The sequence below is a fragment of the Polyodon spathula genome, chromosome 28 (genome assembly GCF_017654505.1).
Source record: "Polyodon spathula isolate WHYD16114869_AA chromosome 28, ASM1765450v1, whole genome shotgun sequence".
NCBI lineage: Eukaryota > Metazoa > Chordata > Actinopteri > Acipenseriformes > Polyodontidae > Polyodon > Polyodon spathula.
In genome coordinates this window covers 280,823-304,770 of record NC_054561.1, presented here as the reverse complement: position 1 = coordinate 304,770, position 23,948 = coordinate 280,823, and the positions used below count along the sequence as shown (strand labels likewise).

At 40.6% G+C, this 23,948-nt stretch overlaps 2 protein-coding genes across 2 annotated transcripts; both read left to right on the top strand.

Moving 5' to 3' along the window:
• The first annotated feature begins 10,899 nt into the window (after positions 1-10,899).
• Positions 10,900-11,225, top strand: LOC121301788 (gamma-aminobutyric acid receptor subunit delta-like). The gene has a single exon (XM_041231394.1). It carries the CDS (start codon positions 10,916-10,918, stop codon positions 11,189-11,191), a length of 276 nt encoding a protein of 91 aa, XP_041087328.1. The 5' UTR covers positions 10,900-10,915; the 3' UTR covers positions 11,192-11,225.
• A 3,066-nt stretch (positions 11,226-14,291) lies between these two features.
• Positions 14,292-17,614, top strand: LOC121301707 (transmembrane protein 26-like). Its single transcript, XM_041231292.1, has 3 exons — positions 14,292-14,782; positions 16,246-16,390; positions 16,705-17,614. Exons 1-3 carry the CDS (start codon positions 14,589-14,591, stop codon positions 17,389-17,391), a joined length of 1,026 nt encoding a protein of 341 aa, XP_041087226.1. The 5' UTR covers positions 14,292-14,588; the 3' UTR covers positions 17,392-17,614.
• The last annotated feature ends 6,334 nt before the right edge of the window (positions 17,615-23,948 follow it).

The window sequence follows — 23,948 nt, the reverse complement described above, 5'->3', positions numbered from 1 at the left end:
TGTAAGTTCATTCTGTCACCAATGACAAGCCGTTTCTTTGGGAATGATCGGGTGCCAGAGTTCCATTCGTTAGCAAGACAGCCGTTCTTTTCTGGACTAATATGCTAGGGTGTTTTCGTCGTTGTGTAAGTTCCATTCTGCACCAAATGACAGCGTTCTTTTCTGGATGCGATTTAATGATTAGACGGGTTGTAGTTTATGGGTGGCTAATGTACGACGTTCCATTCTGTAGCGCAGACAGCGTTCTTTTGTGTGTGAGCTCATAGAGGGGAGGCGTAAGACCAAGAAAAAACGTGTACGCGGAGGGAGAATGATCAGGGTTGTTGTGGTTTGTATTTGTTGGTCAAGTTCCATTCGTCGGTTACCAACAGCTGTTCTTTTGTTGGAGAAATTTAAAGTCGAAGTATGTTCAGGCGGGTGTAATGCTCATTTGTCACCAATTGGACCAAGCCGTCTTTTGTGGAAGGGTGATCGGGTGTTAATTTGCCCTTCTGGTTTAGCCAATGCGCAGAGCCGTTTCTTTTGTGGAGAATTCCGGGTGTGGTTGTATTTGGTTGTGTTACCTAACATGGGTTGGATTAGTTAAATGGATATTCCATTGGCTCTCACCACTGGAGCCGTTTACTTTGGTGGATGGAGGATGGACTCAGGTGGTGTGTGTTGTTGGGGCATTGTAGGTTCCATTCTGTGCACCACAAGAAAGCCGTTTCGTGTTGTGGAGTCATTTATGCTCGAGGGTTTGTGAGATAGTGCCGGATTGTTGTAGCATGCAATGACAGGCGCGTGGGTGTTCCTATTTGGAAAATTCGTGAGAATGCGGTATTGTAGTCTCTTTTCTAGGATTTTGTGAAAAGGAAATTTATACCGTAAGGGGGTGTGACCTGGTAAGCTTTCGGTTGAGATGCTCTTGTGGGTTACACCAAAACCAGAAATCACAAGTTACTGCGGCTTTGTGTTCGCTCGACTATGATCAGGGTTAGCTGTGGCTAGAGTAGCTGTAAGTTCCATTGGAACTAGCTGAGCTCCATCACCAATGCCTACTAACCGCTGTTCTTTTGTGGATCTGATCAGAGGGTGGCAGTTCAACATCTCCTGTAGTCCAACCGAATGACATTAAAAGCGATTACATCCTTGTTCGGGTTCTTTTCGTTAGGTACACTGATGTGCGAGGGTAGTGTAAACCACGTGTCACAGATTCGTATGTAATCATGCAATGGCAGACAACAGTTCACTTTGTGTGTTGGACCCACACGATCGCTGGGGGTGTACAGTCACCATTCTCGTTGCAATGCTATACTGACAGCAGTCTTTTGTGGCCTGACATGGTGTAAGTTCCATCTGTCCAACACTGGACGCGTCTTTTGTTGGTAATGCATCAGGGTGTAGTTCCATCTGTTAATCGAACTGACAGCGTGATGTGTTCTTTGTGTGATTTTTTTTTTTTTATTTGAGGCAGGGTTTGTAAAGATTTCTTATTACTATGCATCCAATTGAACCGATAAGATCTTTTGTGGGAAAGGGTCACTTTTTGCCATACTGCGCTCAGTGTATCGCAACGAACGACGCGCTTAATAGTGCGCACATCTGCGAAGCATTAAATCTAGAGGTAGAGGGGACGCAAATACAGGTTCACCGCGGCTGAGAAACATTGAAAATTACCTAGGCTCACTGAAAAAAGAAACGAGTTTCGCGAACGCCAATATTATACTATCATCCATACGATGTGTTACACCAAAATTACAATGAATTGAGATGAGCACATAAGAACTTGGTAACTATGCAATGACAACACCCCAGTGTAAAATTGTAATGATAAATAAGTACGAAGACATGTGTTTACTGTTAAAATACGTGATCCTTAGTAGAAACATTACAATGGTAATTACGGCAAGACACCTAATGCGCCTAAGTCTAGCAAGTCAAGTGGCCTCTTAAAATCGGTAAGCAAGACGAACTGATTTATGACAAGGTATCAAAAGGTAAGGCCCCCCTCGAAAGAAGCCATCCTACGAAGCTATGTAGTTAAAAAGACCGAATTAATTAATCAGTATACAAGATTGTATCCGACTGTCAGAAAGGATCTCACTCGTAAACCCAACTGACTTGTTAAGTACCTGCACTGAAGGCTTCTTCTGTCTCTACCTTGGTTTGAGAAAGCATGTGCTATCTTTCTGTGCTTACTGTTTACTGTAGGGCAGAATGATAGCTACGATGAGTCCTTATCAAAGTAAAATAATACGCTTTGTATTTGACCTGCATGTTATGTTGAAAGAGTGTTAATGTAAGATCTACAAAGTGTTACAAGACACCAGCAAGTATCAACTAAATACTTCATGAATAACCTGAAAACATGAAAAATTTATTAATAGTTTATTTGCGATTTTATGAACGGACAATAGATGTTTACTAAGTAGCTCTGCATAACAATTAGTCCTTTTCATTGTGCTTGAACTGTACATTATTCATGGACAGTTTAATATGTACTTGCAGCCTGAAACCGCCCCAAAAACACCAACTTGACAATGACAGGCTTATATGTAAAATACGTGCTGATTAATGGCTTTTCACAGTGACTAGATGCTTCATTCGCCCCTTTAAGTAAACCATTGTTATTCAATGTGCCAAAAAAATAATGATAGTTGAAGTCTAACCTATAATTTTGAACTCTAAGTGGGCATTTGCTGTGGATGACTAGAGTAAGTACACACAGTGTAACTCAGAGACACCCCAGCAGCAGAGCTCATTCTTATGTGCGGACGCACTATTGCTCGGAATCTAATTATTGTCTACAGATCCCCCCCTATAACGGTCGCTAGTGTTCAGCCATCAGTGTCAGCAGCAGAGGTATTTTTAATGTGCGACGCCCTAATGCTTATAGAATTTCACAGTATTGTGTACAGATTTCATGTATCTATAAGGTTCCCATCGCGTTCTGTAACAAAAACTATTCCACTTTATTTTCATAAAGAAAAAAAAAAAACTAGTGGTGTCATTACTCTCTGTGAATGCTTTTCCCAATTGGGGTGTAGGGACTGAAGGGTAAGACTTTCTTCTGTGAATCGCTAATCTCTGTTATCAGTGACATATGGAGGCACGTGAATCATGCTTTTATTCAGGACTGATGAGACTTCTCATACGCTATATTGAAAGTTTGCCCCTTGCACCTCCCTTGTCAAGCTGCTCCTTTATCTCTTTATTTAGAAGCAAATTGGAAACACCCAGGATGTATTTGGGAGTACGCCCCAGTACTAGAAGTCGGGCAACGATTACGGAAGCACCTCGTACGTCGGATGCGGTGAGAATTGGATTAGGATACCAAATTTATTTAGTGTTTAAGATAAGATGGGGGTGTTTTTTCTAGATTTTTAAAGCTGGGTTTTACCCCACACCCCAAACTCAGATGGGAATTAAAAACGAATGCGGCTGTTTAAATTATTAAAGAGAGGATTTTAAGGACGCTCATAATATCCTGGAAGTTTTATATCAAATGAGGACACTACTGTAGGGTAAAATTAGATATTTATAACCCGGTGGATTTGAAACAAGTCCCTGATTTTTGGAAGTATTGAACGAAAAAAGGAAAGAGAGAAAAAAAAACAAGATATGACCTGTCTGCGTCCGATTCAGTGGCACATCCACTAAACTGCATGTCACCCAGGGTATAGTAATATTTTGGGTTAGCGTTGCATGCGATCTTTGCAAACGACCTGCAGGGGATAGCAAAGAACTTGGCCAGGGAAATTCCTATGGCAAGTTTTGCATCAAACTAATGCTTGTGAGTACAGAGGACTTCAGTGTCCCGAGCTATCAATTCTATAGCTTCACAAACCCTGGGCCCTTTACACAAAAAGACGAACTGTAAGAGGGGTCTGGTTGTTTTTCAGGGGACGTCTAAGGACGTACCTGAGGGCTGACGAATCATAACTAGTGCAGAGACATGGTAGGGTTTCTAGACAATGCCAAGAAAAACATTGACTGGGAATAAATAAATGAAAAAAAGAGAGAAGCTCAGTTCTTTATGAGTTTGCACAAAAGCGATGCAGGGAAGTACAGTTCAGGTTCCACGATTATTAATTTGCCTGAAGCAGTGAAAAAAAACAACCGCATGAAGGAAGTGTCACAGAATGACAAAGGCGCCAGACTCTTTCCTTTCTTGTTGTTTCTGATACCCGGTTCACTTAGAAGATAGGGAAAATACGCCGGTATGTTTAGCAGATTTTGGTGAGCTGTTTGTTTTTGTAAACAGCGTTCATTCGGTGTACAGCTAACCCATTGAGCGAAACCCTGCACAAATACACTACTTAACAAATTGCTTTTAAGACGTTAGTCTATAGATAAATTATTAATTAAATATCGAACGAAGAGTGCTTCTTCGGGCTCTTGGCAAATTCACAATCCTGCAGGCTGTTTTTGGGAGAAGGATTTTCTTTGCATGCTCACAAACGAACAGTCAATCTAAATATTTTTAAGCAAAACCAACTTGGAACCTAAGTAATAACGATGTGACTTATATTTTCATTGTAAATCAAGATGTGCATACTCTGTGGGTCCATTTAGCTTACAAGAGTTAATTGTTACATTTCTGCGCTGAGAGTTTAAGGACAGGTTCACAGAGCGGGTAGCCACGGAGTTCGAAGCTAAATTTCGTTGAAAGAAGGCAAAACGGCACGCACAAATAGTGATTGAGCAGGAGGGCACTGTGGTCTTATTAGTTCTCATTCTGGTCACGACGATGATGGTCAGTGTGTTGGGCACAAGTGTGTTGCAACGGCTGTCTTATGGAAGCTGTGATACACAGAACTCGCACACTAGTTTGACCAGGTAGGGAAGCTGCACAGGAAATGGTTATTCGATATTTATGACTGTTCTGAATACATCACAAATGCCGTACATTATTTTTTATGCATGGCTCCCGCAAACACGACCAGATTGTTCTTACCGCCTTGACAGCAATTCATTAAATTTTGCGATGAGATTCCACAGCGCGGGCTGGCGTGCAAGTGTTGAACTGACATGAAAGATAAAGATTAGAAAACACCAAAAACCAACAGAATTAAATACTGTTACAATAAGTCAAAAATAGTAACGACTGTTTGGAATCCAGTTCCTTGGCGTTTGCGGAATTTGGGGTGCACACTTCTGGTACAGACAGTAGTCTGATATAAAGCTACACCCAGCAGCCAACCGGTATAAATCTGCTTGAGCTGCTGCGTCTATTAATCAACGACAGGCCAGAAAACTCTCGGTCAAGTGGCGCAGTGTAAGTTTTTGGGGGAGATATGAGGTATATGGCATGGTTCTATCATGCATACTCAGTAGCGATGGACTACCGCCTGCACTGAGCTGGTCAGGGTATCTCCACTGCAAGGACCTGGCAGCTCATATCACGTCTTGCGCCCTTCTGCGTGACGTGCCGCAAACTATTAGGCCCTACGTTCACCACACACGCTCTAGCGCAGCTGATAAGAAACCTGTCGACGCTGCGCACTCTTATTATTGCTCTAATTCCTTGTGTCCGGATCACTTATGCTTCGCACGGCCTGTACACCGCGCGAACCGCGCCCTCTAGAGACCGAGACCCATTCAGCCGGTGATGCCGCTTCCACGTTATGTGTGTGTGTGTTTGTTTTATGGGTCCCAGAATGACAATGACACTTGAGTGTAGTATCTGGAACATGAACCATATATGAAGGGTCAAATATGGGGTTGTCTCGTACATGGGATGATTTTTGAGTAGAACGGGTATTGCTCGGGAATATGCTCGCCCCCCAAGGGGATAGGAGGGGTTGGTTGTGACTTATCAGTTGTGCTCATTGGCCTGACAGGGGTCGGGAAGGAGTGGCGCGGTGGGGCCGGGCGCGGGTGAGGTCCCGCGTATTCGACGCACTAGAAATGTTAGAAAAATATACACCCGAAGCTTAACATGGTGTTGGGGCTCACGACTCTACTACTATACTGTGTCACCCTCAGATTAACTCACCAGTTCAAACTATAACAATCCAAAGTCTCCTCAAACTGCGTTGACACTGTAACGCACATTGTGTAATAGGTAGCATTAAGATATAGACTAGCAATTATATTCACACAAGTGACTGGGCCCTACTTAATCCTCCTTCAACGCGTAATTCTATTTGTATACTAGGTTATCAGCATTAACGAGTTAAGGTTTACACGCGATGATTAAGAGAGTTGTCTCTTTGTTCTGAGAACAGTAAGGAGCTTTACAGATATTAGAGGCCCATCTGTATTGGGCTTGTCTTGATAAAGAGATACAGGTTGCTTAACGACTACGGCCTTTTTAAATCTTTTGTGCTGTAACAGCAGTGTAATGATCTCATTACATTTTTGACCTGTGAGTAATTGAACTGGGCTTTTATCCTCCTTATAAATACATAATAAATGCCTAAAGCTGGTCAATATTTTTGATAATCTACCATATTATTACTGTAAATCTGTTGTATCGACATTTGTTCCCTGTGACTAGAATATACACGCATTGATTTAAATCTATATCATAAGAAAGAAAACGATCAGTGGTCTAGCATTCGCCTACAACCTTCCTACAGACACCCTGATTTATCGACCAGCCATATTTTCTGTCATTTCAAGTTAATATTACGACCTGCCTTTACCAGTGACTGGATATAAGATGCAGTCAGGAGAACCCTTCTTATGTAGTCTCTGTCCCTTCCCAGTCACTGCACGCTGTAATAACAGAGCTTTAGTGTAATGCGATCTCATTACATATTGATCATTGACCGCTTAGTGAGTATGAATTTTGACCTGGCGTCATTTTTTAATCCGTCCTTAAATACATTAAATAACAAAATGTCGCTATCTCACGTAATAAAAGCTTCAGTTTTGAATATTTTGGAAAATACTACCATATCAGAGTAATTTCGTGATTCAAATCTTAATGACACCAAAATCAGAATTAACCCTTTGGCAAAGATGATACAAACAATAACTTGTTTTTGAAAAGTATTGTTAGTTGTGGGCTAGCCAATTACAGTATAAACTGGCTCTAAAGAATAGTATGTGCTGTGCGTTGTATAATAATAATTCAGTTTCATAGCTTTTGCTTATTGAAATTTCTGTGTATTTGCCAGATGTTCATCGGTTGAAGGTAGCCATGGGCTAAGAAAGTGTAGCTTAGCTTGATAACTCTCGGAAAGTAGTTTAACATTGGTGATGTATAAATTGTTCCTTCCTTTTCATTAAGGTGAAGCCAATTGCCTCCTTAAAACAGTAAGGTAAGAAAGTTCTAAGGAAACGGAAGAAGGAATAGCGATTACAACCAGTTTGCTAAGGGCTGGCACTCACTGTGTTGATGGAATAACAACCAGCCCCCCAAGACAAGTCGTTTTCTTTTATCAAGAAAAGAAAAACTTTGCAGTGCCTTGACCAACATCAAATGCGATGCGTTATAATATATATGCATGGCTTCTCTTGCTCATTTCAGTTCATGTAAAAGTTTACCTCTTCCCTAGTTTGGATTCTCATCTGGGTCACAGATGTATCCCATTTTAGATCAGGTCCAAACAGCGTGATACAAAATAACACAGCAGGATTTCAATAGACCCAGGTCTTGGCTTAAAGCGGTTCGTGATGGTTTAGAGGTTACTAGGAAATGGGGATGGTTTTTCAAACATGTCATCCTTTCTGGCAAAACCAAACAAAAAAAATTGCCCATTCATTTGCAGGGGGTGACATTGTTGTGCATCAGTTTGCAGGGTGTGATAGGTGGTGAGATTTTGTGTGAAATGCATTTGTTCCTATTTGTAAGATTCATCTTTTTTTTTACGCGTCATCCTTTGGGTTGCTAGTTTGTTTATAGCAACTCCTCTTCTGGAGTGGGTCTATTTGAAGGAGTATAGATGAAACTTGAGAGAGAGTAACTATATGATACGAAGACAGGAAAGATAAAGAAAAATCTTTTTAATAGCGTTACACGCAATGGACGGGTCGTATATCTACCGTCAACTGAGCTGGCGATGGCTTGGACGACATCACGGGCCTTCGAGACAGTACTCTCGTATACAACACAAACAATCAATACGCACAACCAACAAAGGATATCTCACTATTGTATGGATCTGGGAAACATTGAGCGCCGCTGGACAAGCCGCTTCTGTAGAATTGGGTGGAAACGAAAGGTATTGCTGGAAAGATATAGATGATACACGCTTTGTGTGAAATTGATGATAGGGGCTTGGAGTTTGATAGAATGTGGTGGCCAATCATGTCTGGTTAACTCTGCGGAACAGTTCAATCACCTTTGAGGTCCTGTTCCAACAAATCAGGCATACTTTAGATTTAGACTGACAGATCGATTTAGTCCGTCCGACCCATGTCCCCGCCCCCATGCGTGGTTCACGTGCAGCCACGGTCTGACCATGTTATTCTGTACCTGCCCCACTTTTTCCATGATTTTGTCCAGCAACAGATGGCCGCAGTTCCCCTCGCATATCGCGATTCGTGTCATACTGATTTTGTTTGACTGTTTAATGGACTATGACTAGCTATCCTCTAGTTTAAACATATGCGCTGTTCGAACACATTAGTCGATTATGAACACAAATTAGCCTTTCGTGACCATACACGATCCTATATGATATATTCGGCGTTATCGTCGACCGCTCATGGTTTCCATAAGGGTAGCTCAGAGCGTAGCTCAGCGACCGGTGGCTAGGCAGTCAGACTATACTGCATCTAAGAGCGTAACCCATTCAGGATTTGTCTCACTCCATCACACTAGACCCTATAGCAACTGTTCATGGAAATGCCGTATATTGTTCTATGTGATATCCTACGCTCCGTTTTCAGTCATTAACCCCATCCTATACTACTTAAATAGACATATCCCTCCTCACATCGTAGTATTTTCCCAGTAACACATCTTTCGCTTATAAGTACCTCACACTATGTGACCGATCTATGCTAGCTTATGAAGTTTTCTAGTTTCATAGCATGCGAGAAACTGCATGTCAAAGTGCAAATAGAAATGGAAGAGTAGATGTACACCAGACTAGGGTACAGACCCACAGGAAATACTAAATGCATAGTGTATCACGTCAGTAGCTAACGGAGTTCCATAGTTAAGGTACATCATTAGAAGTGACATACATCCATACTCCAGAGAGACTAGGTTATCGGGAGCAATGGATTACTTTGCTTGATAGGAGCCGCGCAAGTATGCAGAGATTACATGGTTAACTATATACATCAGAGTATTCTGTGATGTCCAAATCCAATAGGTACATGTAGCAATGGATAGCCAAGCATCTGCCGATCTAAACATCATTGTCACTGTTAGCGAAGTCTCCACAATAGATTAATCATGGCCTATATGAGGCTCTTTCATAGCTACTAGTGCACTCAAGTTAGAGCGCTGGTGACTAGAGCCGCTATAGGAGTCTTACGCACTTTGGATCGATCGGACTGAACTATATTTAGTTTGATCGAGGATACGTTAGTATATCTTACAGCAATATAACTCGCTAAGACGATCCACTACATATCTACGGGAATAGTATCTCTGTTTTACGGCACTGAGCTGACAGGTGTGGATGAAAGTAATAGTATCTGTCATAATCATAGTTGGGTGACTGAACTGACTCGACAATATGTACACTGTTAAGATGGCCACCGTCGTGACCGTTGCACGGTGTATCTCCGCAACCGGGTCATTCAATAATTCGCAATGGTACCGACTAGGCGTAATGCCAGCGAGGGGGGGGGGGGGGGGGGCCCGTTACCGTGGTCCGACGTACGCATGGCAGGCTCGATACGCAGCTACGGTAGGTTTATTTTGACCGCGGACGTTGACAGCTCCATTAAGACTTTTATACTTAGTTAGTATATCGCTATACTAGAGATGAACGGACCTCAGACGTATGTCGACTCTAAGTTTGATTTAATCGTGCGCTTACTACCAATAAAAAGTCCGCTATAGATTCGTGATATCCCATTACGAACTCAAAGTTTTGCATGATGTTGACGGCAATCCTGATGATTCATGTATGTGTGTGGATTTTGTGCTTCAATGTTGCGAGTTTAAGAGACTACAAACACTCAATTGCTATTAAACTGAAGACTCGTCTCCACCCATCTATGTATTAGTAGCGAAACGTATCGTAAGTGCATCCATGTCACGATGCCGCCATGAATAGTGTAGTAAGTGTCCACATGTAGGCTGTGCACCCTACTGCGTATGGTGCAGATACTGTTCTCTGTAGAGCATTTTTAAGTCGACTGTGCACTTGCATTGACATCAGTTCTCGTGATGTACAATGAATAATGTGGTAGCCTTCGCTTGCCTCGCCGGCTCAGTCTTCTTCGTTTTATTGTACAGTACAGTTATAGCCGTTCAGTTTATGGAGTAAGTAACACCTACAGACAGTCTACTGGCAGGCTGTGAGTTCGATTACATTGGTTACGAATAATAACATCTAATAAGAGTAATACATAATAATGGACCGTACATGCAGAAGTATATATCGACATTGGGACAGTTTGAGGCGCTAGCCCAGACATATTGCCGTCGCACCGATACGACTCCGTCTCAACTCGTTAGGTAGAGTTATTGTATCACATATAGCACGACTAATCTAATGTGTTCAACCGACTTATAACTCTGCTCAAACTAGCTGTTTTCACTTGCTATCATTGTGCGATACGTGTGTCGAAGAGTAGCATCGCGTACAGCGGACTCATGGAGCTTTAGTATAAGTACACCGAAACCGTATATGATGTAGACGCTTACGCGGGTAATCACTAGGGACTGCAGGCCTGTTCAAATGCAATTTGCCGACAACACTGCCTCTTATCAGTGGCATAACACGTATTGAGCCTAAGTTGTAAAATACGGATGGCATTCTCACGTCTTTTCCCAGGAATCACCACGGTCCTCACAATGACCACCCTCATGGTCAGTGCCAGGTCGTCTCTTCCGAGAGCGTCTGCCATCAAAGCCCTGGACGTTTACTTCTGGATCTGCTACGTGTTCGTGTTCGCCGCCCTGGTGGAGTATGCCTTTGCTCACTATAACGCCGACTACAAGTACATGCGGAAACCGAGAACGAAGATCAAGGCAAACAAATCTGGAGCAGAGGTGGGTTTGTTCCTCATTTCACAGTACAGTGGGTCCATTCAGCATTCACAGGGTCATCGTGAGGACAGCAGATTGTAAATTTAGTATACTACTCTCAGTATACCCCAGATCCCCAGAGCAAAATAACATGTTGTCAAATCGACTTTAAATTAGCATCTTTGTGTGTCAGATACTGTAATTAACATTTATTATTATTATTATTATTATTATTATATATATTTATGGAGCGTCGTTTGACATACATATTTGAGACGTAACGTGCTGCACTGTGGTAGACTATTAAAGATAAGTAGCTTTCGACACCATATTGGTACGTCCATAGCATAGACTGACAGTTCACGTTTGAGCAGTTCAGCCCCAAGGATACAAATCAAGATTTATGGTCTACGTGTATTTGATACAGCTTTTTTTTTTGTGTTTTTTGTTTGTTTTAACAGGATCCTTTGATACGCAATGTGCAGAAACCAAGTCATGAATGCTCTATCATACTCTTATCGGTCGGACCGTCCAGGGATTGAACCAGGGACGTCATGATTTCACCACCTTGTAGCACGTGTGCGACTATGTGTAGGCTAATGAGAGGCACTCATAATACTGTAGTATGGTACTACTGATTGATATTTGCCTGTCATCTTTGCAATACTCGACTTTGCTGACCAGTGGCGAATTTCGTACTCCTCGCTAAGCACCCTCAGAGTTTCAACTGTAGATGAGTCTTTAAGCCCTAGTTAATACCGAGGCGTCTCACGAACAAGAGTATGACAGTAGGTCCGAATCCGAATAATAGTTACTCTGTATTGGCAGTGTCAGTGTACGTTTATTCGTTTGTACAGCAACGCATCGCGCTATGTCTCAAGTGAAGCCCGTATTCCTGGTTGTCTTAGGGCTGTCGTCTGCACAAGGGTGTCATCTATTGGGTGGCCTACACCATGTAAATATGATACAGTACACAGTAGAAATAGCCAGGCAGACTGATGCAGCTGTTCCGAACATCAATCTCCCCGAGTTATTTCTACCATGTGATCTAACGAAAGTGGAAGCTGAAACACTGGGTCTAACAGTGACCTTTCAGTTTATGAAAAAGTTTATGACTTTTCTGACTTCATTCAATATAATAATGTACATGCAAAAAGCAACAGCTACTGATCCGATACTGTAACCCAGAATCCAAAGCCACGTGTGCAGATAACGGATCGTAATGTATCATTTATCAGCAGATAACATTAAATGGAACTTGCCTGACCTGTTGGTGGCGTCTTATTTTACAACCAATTTCTTCAACAGGAGGTCAGCTGGTTGTGAACTTGACAACGTATGATCCTGAAGCTAATAGCTACACAACAGCTGTGTGTCATTTTCTGGGTGGTGCATGAATTGTTTAATATATGTAGTGTATTTTTGCACTTTTTTGGTGCTGAATACAGAATGGAGACAGGGAAGCCTGCTGTTCTTTCATCTGGTGCCATCAAGTAGAATTTAACTGTTGTGCATGTATTTTCTTCTTCTGCTATGCAGAAGACACTTCTCTGTTTGTGAACTGCCTACAGTTCTTGTTTCTAGTTTTACACTTTGGATGTATTCTCATCTTCTCATACCCTCTCTGTCTGTATTAAAACACCTAAGAGAGGTTTCCCTCTGGTTCTTCAGTTCAAGAGAAAAACATCAACTGCGATTGGGAACCTCAGACTACCAGGCACTTATTTGTTATTTCAGGTTTGGTCATTTTGGTAACGGTGTATTTTTCCTTTTGTTACTCATCAATTGTTTATTTTTCTGACCAATCCAGAACCCTCATGTTTTCTGCCTATCCTATTTGAAAACATCAACTAAACTGAAGCAGCTACAGCATTGCAAAGACTTGATCTGTTTTGATTTGCTCATTAAAAAAACAAAAAAAAACAAAAACATTGCTTGGCTAGGTTTTTTGCGATGTGATATAATATGTGGCACATATTCTTTTAGCTTGCGTTATGTTATCTTGCCAATGTAGAGTACTGGCAAGAAACAAGCCAGGGGGACCACAATGAGGAAATAAAAAATGACAACTAGAATGCAATTTGTGTCGTCCGTGTGCGAAAGCAGTCAAAAACGATTCCACATTCTCACTGAAGTAAGGACAATGATGCACAGTTTACAAATTCCTAACTACACCTTTGAAATTTGCAGGGATGTGAAAGTTTGCTGTTGTTGGTATCAGGAATTGCAGAACTTTTTCCATGCGTCCTGTGTTTGAGACATATGAGCAACTCAAAACACGCTGCCTGAACACGTTTATCTTGAAGGGTATTGATGGGTTGAGACATCTCTTGGGTGGGGAAGGGAATAACCCTGATATAACTACAAGGTTTACTACGTGCTGTTATTTTTACTCGGAGATAGCTTTGTTAGCCATAGTTCAAATGATGACATAATAAGGGCTGGTTTACATATTAACAGTTTCAAAGGGGTTTTGGTCAATGCTTCTTTATCTCTAAGCCATTCATTGCAAACCACACACACGTTACACCCCGTTTCCTTTAGCATGAAAAACCCCAGACCCCTTCAACCTCGTCCTTTTCAAACACTGACACAGGGGTACCTCCTCACAGAAACCAGAACATGTTCTACGGGTCACACAAGACATGTGAGCCAGTATCACTAAATATAAACAGATCTGCGTTTACGACACTGAGCGTTTGTCCAGCTGGATATTCTAAAAGAGGTTTTGATGGGCTTTTGTGATGGACATATACTTTTTTCATTTGTCTGTGGATCTGTGAGAAATAAAACATCTGGGAACATCTGGGAGCAGGTACATTCCCTGTAGCCTCAATAAACAGTTCTGGATAAGGAGATCGGGAGCAGAGAAAATCAGACTGGAGATCAAATATAATACATACGGTAAGTTTTGTATATCCTAAACCACGTCTGTAAATGTATTCAATGTATTTCAAGTTTAAAATACTAAAAGAATAAAATAACCCAGTGTTATAACCAAGTGAAGTCTTATTGCCAAAATATATCTGTACACAAAGTAGAGACCACATAATTAACAACTGGCCAATAGTTATATAATAGTATACTTTATATACCATATTTATTCATTTTAGGTTAGTTTGTGATGAGGGCAGATTAACGACTGGATACATTCTGGATACATTTGTTACTTTGTCATATAAGTAAACTATACTATACAATTGTTCCATTTATCTAAAATTTGGAAAAATGTTGATTTCAAAAAACATCTGATCTCCATACAGTGTAAATCTATATACAGTCAATGTTGATATCCACTATATCCACTGTTCCTAGTACAGCTAATATATGGAGTTTGTTTTTCTTACAATACGCTGCATTTATAAAATAACCGCTTTGTCAATCCCTTTCAATTCATAAATGTGAAGAGCAATTCCCTGTTAGAGGTCTTTATATATATATAGCGCTTATCACTGCTCTTTCTCACTCGCCCTAGCTTTTCTATTAGATCTCCACCAAGATGTGTCAGTTGCTGAACCTCCTTTTGGCCACACTCAGTCGCGTTCTGTTTGCTGTCCACGGCATGGTGACAGTGTGGCGGGTGGTCTCGGTGAAAGGAGAACCCATCTACTGGCTCCTGCTGATCGGAGTGGGACTCCTGGGCGTCGAGATGGCAGTCACACTGAAATGCACACAGAACGGAGAGTGGAAATGGTAAGAGCAGGTCCTAAAAAAATAAGTTACAAAACATGTTCCATTGATCTACACAGCGGCACAACTAAATACAGCAGTCATTTAAAACACTCAAGAGGTGCCACATTACTGCTGATTGACGCATGATTCACGGAGCAGTGGGATATGCCTACGCTGCAGATACCTAAACAAATACGCTAAATAAACACAGTCATTTAATTGAACACACATCAGACAGACGGCACAAGCTAATACTGCTGACGGGTCTGAACATTAAGAGTGTCTCACTAATGCACTCGATTGAGATTTCATCACATGGCACTTGATTGATCTGGCCACACCTGATAATTCGACTAATTCCAAGCCAATAATGATTGGCTGCAGAATGACAGCTAACTGCAGAGTTTGGTTGAGGATCGAAAAACTAGAAGACCATGTAGCTCTCCAGGACTAGCTCCCCTGTAGCTCTCCAGGACCAGTGGTGGAGACCCCTATCCCTGGAAAATGTTTGAAGTGATTACCCTCTTAGACCCTACAGGGAGTAACCTGATATATGTATGCACTTTCCTTACATACCATGAAGAAAGTCTCAAGAGCGATATCTATCTGCATCAGGAGAACCACTGTCCTAGTGTCATGCACAAATGTCTTCAGCAAGTAATTCCATGTCCCTTTGTAGCAAATGATCTTGATCACATGTATGTGGCATGCATTCATGCACGAATTAACACTTCTGACAATCCACAGGTTTCCACAGGATTGCGAGGATCTATAATAAATATACAGAAATATATTATATAAACAGTGGCAGTATTTAGATCGCTTTTGTAATGAAATAATTCTGCATAACTACAATATTTGAATGCTGTAGTCCTAATGTGGTCTCATTATCTTAAAGCAGCAAGCAGTTCCCTTTTAATGAACCGGACCTTTTTAAAATGGAATGATTATAGCTAGGAGTATTTTTTTTCAAGCTGTTAGGTTTGTGCTTTCCGATTTGGGTTTGTTTTACTGATAATGTTTGAGTCCCTTGGTAAGTGTCAAATTAAAATATCAGATTTTCAAAAATGAGCATTTGCAACCCTGTTCTTAATTGTTTATGAGCCAATTAACCCTCCATCAAGACTCAAAGTCGTTAATTATCTCAGCTGTTAATCCCGTAGTGAAATGGCTCTCCAGGATGTGATTGGCCACCCCTGAGCTGAATAGTGATGGCCATTTTTAACCCTTAACCTTAATCCTACATCCATTTTCATTCAGTTTTATTGCCTGTACCAAATTATGATGAATAAACTGTAATATCAGAATATGGTACCGTCATATTAATTCTCATGGGCGTGGCATGTTTTTAACACGTGCAATACCTTCGATAAACATTTGTTTAAATGTTTCCGATATTTTGTGATTTTACTGCTGGTCAGTGGTTCTTTCCTTGACCATCATGAATGGAAATACTACAAAAGCTCTTTCCTCAATATCTGTAGGTTCTCCCCTATGGTGTTTCTGTACTTGAGCACAGTGATCCCTTCAATCTGGTTTCTGGAACTCAATTTGTTGCAGTCGAAACTGTCAGCCAACGCCTCTCACGGGGGTACACATGATCTGCCACCCAATCTGCCAATACCTGTGGTAGGTAAAGCATGCGGTGCATGAACAAGACTTACAATGTCTGTTTGTTTTTCTCACTTTAATAATATCTATATCTGTGGTACAGTGCTGTATCACAAACCCCAGACACACTGTAACAATTATTAAGGTATTCATAAAAAAAGAAGTTGAAGTCTTTGTGTTCTGTCTTCATTGACCTTGTTGTAGTTGATATAATATACCACAGATCACAGATTATGAGAGGGGGGTAAAGGAGGTTATTACATGAACCTTATTGGCTGCCTTGCCTCATCAATAAAATATGACAGCTATTTTCTAATATGTTGTTGAACCAGGAGCTGATTTGCCTGAACCCTCAAAACTGGGCTGCTGGGTTGGAGCAGACAATGTTGATTGTATTAGTTTTGGGCCGATGGCTCATGCCAAAGGGTGACATGTCCCGGGACCAGCTTTCCCAGCTGCTCATGGTCTACGTGGGACTGGGGGCCGACATCCTAGATATTTTCGACACCTTCAAAGAGCCGGAGGTGGAGACCAACCATGGCATCCTGCTCATCGGCTTGAGCCTCTTCACTTGGGCTCTCATGCAATTCCCTCTGGTCTTGACCCAAACAAAACCCCACAGCTCTCCCCTGGATGTCAGCTTCCCCTCGGAGGCTGGCAAAGAGCCGCGGCTGGAGAGTCCCGTGGGCAGCGGCTGCGTGTCCTGCTGCTCCAGCGAGGTGTGGAGTCTGCTGGTCACCGTGGGGATGCAGGACGGCCCCTTTCTCTTCTATCGGCTCTACCTGATGGCTCGGGAGAATGTGCTCAACCAGCTCATGATCTTCTTCACTTGCAAGAACATCCTCATCGTCATGATTGAGATCTACAGGATCGTCGTGGTTCAGTGTGAGAAGAGCCGCAGGGGGAGGCAGCAGGACCACTCCGATGACGCTGCTGAAAGACCACGAGAACATTTTCAAACCGCATCTCTAACCCAAGACAAGGCAACATTGGAGCTTCCGGTCCGATCCGTTGCGTGACTTTGTTCCAACCGGTTTCTTAATTATTTAACTGCTAAATATCAACCAAGGGACCTGATTGAAACAGTCTTGCAGTGAGTGGACTCTAAGAACCAGTGTTGCCTAGCCCTGCTCTAACAGCTTATGGGTTTTAGTTTAAAGTAATGGACACCCTCAAAATGAGATGGTATTCACAGTCACATTTTAAAAGAATTTCTTTTTAACATTAGGTAATGATATTTGAGAATTTAAGCATCACTAATAGTTGGATATGGTAACTGTATATATATATGAAAAATGCAAATATGTTAAATGATAATAGAGCTCCTCTTTAGGGTTTCTATATATGGGATTTTGAATATAATATACTGTAACTACCCAGCTACATGCAGATAGTGTAGATACTATTGTAGTGATTCTATAGATGTGCATTGCATTTGTATAGCAAATATAACACAATGATCATTTTGGTAAATGATTGAGCTGCTTTGTATAACTAAAATTGGTGAACAAATAAAGGAATAGTAAAACAAATATATTCTATACAAAATAAACTACAGTATGTCCTTCAATTTATATTAATTTGACTAAAGTTTACTGAATACAACCCATATCATAATAACGCATTGAACTACTGAGAAACTAACTATTGTGAATGTATCTATACAGCACTGTGGAGCATTAGAAACAGTTAAAGTAACCTAATTATTGATTCTGCATACTTGGAATTGTCTTGTGCTTGTACATATTTCCTAATAGACATGTTATAGATGTAACGTATCAATATTTTGAACCAGACTGATATGATTTTTCTTGAGCAGGGTATATTTATTTCTCTGTTTCCCTGTTCTATTTGTGTTACAGCACCTGTACCGGTACTTTATCAGAAGTAATGACATGTGCTTTGCTGGCTTATTGAAGGATATCTTCTGTATTTTATTACCATGCACTGTTGATTAATATTGCGCATATTCCAAGATAATTCACAGCTCCAAAGAACTGCAGTTGCACACATCTCCACAAGATGGCAATATAGTTCCGTCTGATGGAAATTAGTTGCAGGAGTAGTAATAATAATAATAATAATAATAATAATAATAATAATACAAAAGTACACATGTCAGTTTGAACGTGTTTAATGCAAACAATGGGGGTGACAGTTTCTATCTCCGATTGTAAATGACACATTTCGTTCAGTTTTAAGTGTTGACGATACTTGTGATGTCGTCATAAATGACACCAAGCATGAGCAGATTATATTATATGTTATAATTAGACCGAGGCTTTATCAGCCACCTTTTTTAATGCAATATTGCAACTCAGCCCAAACTGCACTTAGATTTGCATCAAAGAAAGCATTTGATCTGGAGATCATGCCTTTCATTATTACAGTACCTTTTTAGAAGGGTATCATCTGTTTGTTTTTCCTGTACTCACCTAATAATAGCTGTGATAGAATATAATGTAATATATTTTAAACAGCCATAAAAATCAATGAATGGTGAAATAATCTATTAGGAAAAACTGGTCATTGTATTTGGAATCAGTAATAATAATAATAATAATAATAATAATAATAATAATATGGAATAAACATCACTTTTCACGTTTACACATCTTTAAAACTCAATTGCTGCATGTCTTTTTTTTTTTTTCGATAGACACCAGTACATTTCTGTCGGCAGATTAAGCTGCTTTGAAATCTTTTACTCTTCATGTCTGCTGCCTCTGTAGAAAGCCAGTTTATTGTGGTGTTTTATGATCTGTGGGGAAAGTCTCATCACTAGCTGTTTCAAGAGCCCACTTGCCTCTAACCTGAGTAATAACTGGATTTCTGTTGCGTTAAAAGCTGCGCTGGAGCCGAACCCATGAAAATGAGAGCCATCAATTGGTCTCCCTATGCAGATTCCTGCTTCCTCCCACGCACAATGATGCATTACGGTTTTATTATGCTTTTTTTTTCTTGCTCATTTGCTTGAGCATTACAGGCAAAAACAATACCCAAAGGACTGGCTTTTTTAAAAGATAACAGACACCATGTTAGCTCAATCAAATTAACCCATGCTCTCCTGAAGAAAGGGTTTGATATCACCCTGTCCTAGTCATGGTTTCAAAGGGATAGCCCTCACCTCCCAGTTCCGGTGCACAGGGAATTCACCAGTTAACTAGAAGCTGATTGCTAATTGTGCTGCACAAGTCAGTCTGTGTAGGCATTGTTTTCTGAAAACCAATTCATCAGCACTGTTCTGTGACTGCGAACAGCAAGTATAACAGCAGCCCAGTGTGTGTTACAGGACTGCCTTTACTTGTTAGTTGACGTCACATAATCAAATATGTAGTGGAGGGGTAAAAACTGGCTGGCAATCCATTGGGTAGCACTTGTGCATTCACATGTGTATTTACATAGTAGTTTCTTCGTAAATACAATGCTATTATGCATAGTTACAAAAGCACTTAACTTGTAAATCTATTTAAGTTCTCAGAAATATGTTAGGGTTAGGGGGGGTTAGGGTTCGGGTTAGGTTTAGAGTTAGGGTAAGGGATAAGGTTAGGATTCTATCATGCAAAAACATTTACACATTAAATACATTGTAAATATGCATAATAACATTGTAATTATGTGTAAGTACACATGCATTTACTAAGTAACAGCTATGTAAATACACAGTAATTAGAGACACTTCATGTAAAGTGTTGCTTTCCATTCATTGGTAATATCTGGGGGGGGGGGGGGGGGGGGGTAGGGGGGGGGGGCTGTAGGTGGATTCTCTAGCAATCCACCTGACTTTCCATCAGAACCTCCTGGTTCATCACCATACTGTACTAGTGCAAAAAAAAAAAAAAAAAAAAAAAACCCAGCAAAGAAAGGGTTAAAGATATCTGTTCCTAATATACATATTCAGGGAGGAAGTGACCTTTACAGGAATCACCCCCACTGTACTGAGAAAGACAAGTTTTACAAGTCTCAAGATTTATTACAGGAAGCTCCGAGATAACAGAAAAGGCAAAGGGTTTATTTTTAAGATAATAAGGTTTAGGTTGTCTTATTTTCATTCTTTATTAGCCCATCAGAAAAATCATAGAAGACACCATCTCTTTTGTAAGGTGCTCCTTGGGGAGCAGTATTGAAGACCACAGGGCACACACCTGTCATGCTGTCTTGTAAGAACTGCTGGTGGTTTATATGGCGAGCATTGGACTGAAGAGTCCAACAATCAGCCGCTCATTGAACAGTATGTGAGGAAGCTAACCATAACACTGTACATTCTGTACCTACAACAGGAATGAACAAATGGGCTCCTGATATATATATATATATATATATATATATATATATATATATATATATATATATATATATATATATATATATAGTAGCGTGCACGGGGGAAGGCAGCAGCAGGGCTGGTAGGTGATGTAATCACATACCAGACCAAAGCCATAAGCCTGATATACACTACTTGCAAAGGAGCTGGCTCATTTGTACAGCGGTATTGGCGCTATGCTTTAGTGCAAGAGGTCCTGGGTTCACACTGTAGGTTGTACCATCTATGCCTTTAGTGCAAGAGAGGTCCGGGTTTCACACCTGCCCTCCACCTGTGGTGTGGATGTTCTCCATGCCCAAGGTGTGGAGATGCGGCTGGACTGACCTTAACGGATGGGAAGGCACTAACCATAGATATATATATATACTATTAATATATATATATATATATATATATATATATATACACACACTTACAGTCATGCCTGTGTCATTAAAACATTAATTCAGTCAGTGTGGATTGACAACAGTTAGGAAGGTTTAAGAAATGTTTTTTTCTTTCACTACAAGAGTCTACCATGGTATATTTTGAAAGTATCAATCTCTTCTATGGAGTAGTACTGCACACTCATAACGATCTGGCAGCTTTGTTCTGACAGGTTGGCCTGCCCACTGTAAACAGAAATGCAGTTCACACATTTCTGATCTAAAAATGTGAAGGGTTTGGCTGTAATGAAATTCGTCACTAGAGGGCAACATTTACTTGCAATAAAACGCCTGCTTAACTATCCCTTTGGAAGAAATGGAAAGAAATATTGCTTCATTTAAAACAAACAAACAAACATTTATGGGTTGTTTAGCTGTTTCGTACCAGTCATTTCTTTTGCGACAAATAAAAAATTAAATAAAAAAAATGCCATCGATTTTTGTGATTGTATAATTTCACTCATAGCAGGAATCCAAATTCATCAATTTCATGCAAGCATCCTTTAACAGACACAACCAAAGAAACTTCAGCGGTCCAGTTTGGTGAACAATGCTATTGTACAGAATGCTAATACGGGAGAATATTTGAATGCATTGCTTTGTAAACCTTAGAAGGCACAGCAACACACGATAAAGAGCGGTCAGGGCATTGCGTAAGCAAGTTACAATGTCATACAAACACACCAATGGCAAATGCTTTCAACAGGATAAACTGTAAACTTAGTTTGATATTTTCAGGTTTCAGTGTTGACAGATACCTATGGCTTACTTTTAAGCAATTTTCTCCCAGCATTCTAGATGCACTGTTTATCTGTAGGTGGAAAGGCATGCCAACAGATAGCAATACTGCATGATCTGCCTTTGATAGAAATCCATTAAAACACCTCCAACCTGAGCATGTCTGACTTCTTTAAAAGACACCAACCGTAAATGACAATTTTTAAAAATGTATTCTGGTGTATCTCCCTAACTACTGCATGCTGTTTCCAATAGTTCTGAGTGGTTCTGGGTTCTGCTGTTGCAAAATTGAGTTCATGTCATCTGTGTCTTTACCAGCTGTTAGCTGCCTGGAGCTTGTGTGAAGACTCTAAATGCAGTGAATGAACCGCCTTCCTCATTCCATTCATGTGACAACGTGGTGGTCAAAGCCATGTAGAGGCAGATACAGACAACACTAATAATACCTCAGCGTTGGTGGAATTGAGCCTGGAACTCTCAGAATGACTACAAACATCATTTAACAGTAAAAAAAATATATAAAAGCAACTCAAATGATACTTGAAGCGTGTAGCTCTTTAAGATCGCACAGCAATGTTAAAAGCACATTTTGCTTGGATCCTGCCTATGCCTACCATACCCCACGTTAACACAATTATAAAAATTCTCTTTAGCATTCAACATGCTCTTCACTGAAAGCACCTATTACAACACCTCCACGAAGGTGACTGAATGACAGTATTAAACCGGGATAGTCACATGCAGCTGTGTTAGTGACACCACACTAATGGCCTACATGTTATGAAGCCACGTGTTTACATTTTTGATGGGGGCTCAGACACCTTCATCCATAATCAAGCACTTTTGACACTGCAAACAGAACACGGCTTGCTGCTCTACTTACACGTTTAAACAGCACATGAATCAACTTAACATTATTAGCTCTGACTCAGAGTTGACCTGAAAGACAGCTTCTGCAGCCTCGGCCCGATAAATTATGTCAAGTGGAAAACAGTGCTTGTTTTGAGAGAGGCGGTCTGAATGTTCAAAGAATCCTGATCCTTTTTCTTTCTTTATCATGATCTCCTTAATGTAAAAATGGGGTGTTGGAACTGTATTTTTTTGGAAAGCTGCCACTAAAGTGATGATTATAATAAGCAGCCTTAGAAAAGGCTTTATGAGACGAAAACATCATCTACAACAACTAAGCTTCCTGGCCCCCTATGCTCTTTATTGTCATTAAATACTGCACATGCTCAGTGTGATTTCACAATGTGCTTATGACTCCATTATCATCAGCCTGGAACCAAAAAAGGTAAGAAGGGACTTGATGAAGTAAATGGTACAGATAAAGTTAACCCAAGATGCTACTTTAAGTTTACAGAAAATAACAAGAAGGCATAAGTGGAAACTGAGTCTTAAATACATTGCCTATCAAGTGCAGTAGTAGGATCTTAAACACTGGTAAGTGTGCTTTTCAATTACCCCCCCTCCCACCCCACCTCCAGATAGGGGCGAATGGTGTGCTAACAAGAGACTAGCCTTGATGGGTTGATTTGCCTTTTCTTGTTTCTTGGTGTATTCCTCCCCACAGTGATGACAAAGCTCCATTTTCCATATGTTGAGCTTCATTGCTGATTATAGGCACATCTAACTTGACTGTCCTCAATATAGCATGCAACAGGTTGTAGCCAAAACGAAGGATTTCTTTAAACAATGGTGTACAGCACATGGATACAACTGCAGAGTCAATACCGTGTCCATTTCTGATTATACATGAAAAGTTCACAGCCAATCAAAGACGAGTTTTCCTTTCTATTGTGTTTATAATACATGCCAATCAAATGTACAACGAAGGAGTCATTTTATAGGAGCGCACCTGCAGTATTGTGCTGGCTCTCTTGCTCCCTTTGAAAACAAGGTGGCATGCCAGGTCAAAAATGATTCTATCCAATATATCACTTCACCAAATGGAAAACAATGCGTTCTGTTCAATAGATCTAAACGGTGGGAGATTGAAACACTGCAGCCATTTTATATCAGTACAAGAAGGAAGCTTTGTGGAAACCAACTTCTCACAGTGCGTGGTAATATTTTTGTAAATTATATT

Bases quoted from the DNA above. Each gene is read 5' to 3' on its own strand.
- LOC121301788 (XM_041231394.1), top strand. From the start codon at position 10,916: ATGACCACCCTCATGGTCAGTGCCAGGTCGTCTCTTCCGAGAGCGTCT.
- LOC121301707 (XM_041231292.1), top strand. From the start codon at position 14,589: ATGTGTCAGTTGCTGAACCTCCTTTTGGCCACACTCAGTCGCGTTCTG. The intron at 14,783-16,245 runs GTAAGAGCAGGT...CAATATCTGTAG, and splicing joins CAGAACGGAGAGTGGAAATG to GTTCTCCCCTATGGTGTTTC. The intron at 16,391-16,704 runs GTAGGTAAAGCA...TTGTTGAACCAG, and splicing joins CCAATCTGCCAATACCTGTG to GAGCTGATTTGCCTGAACCC.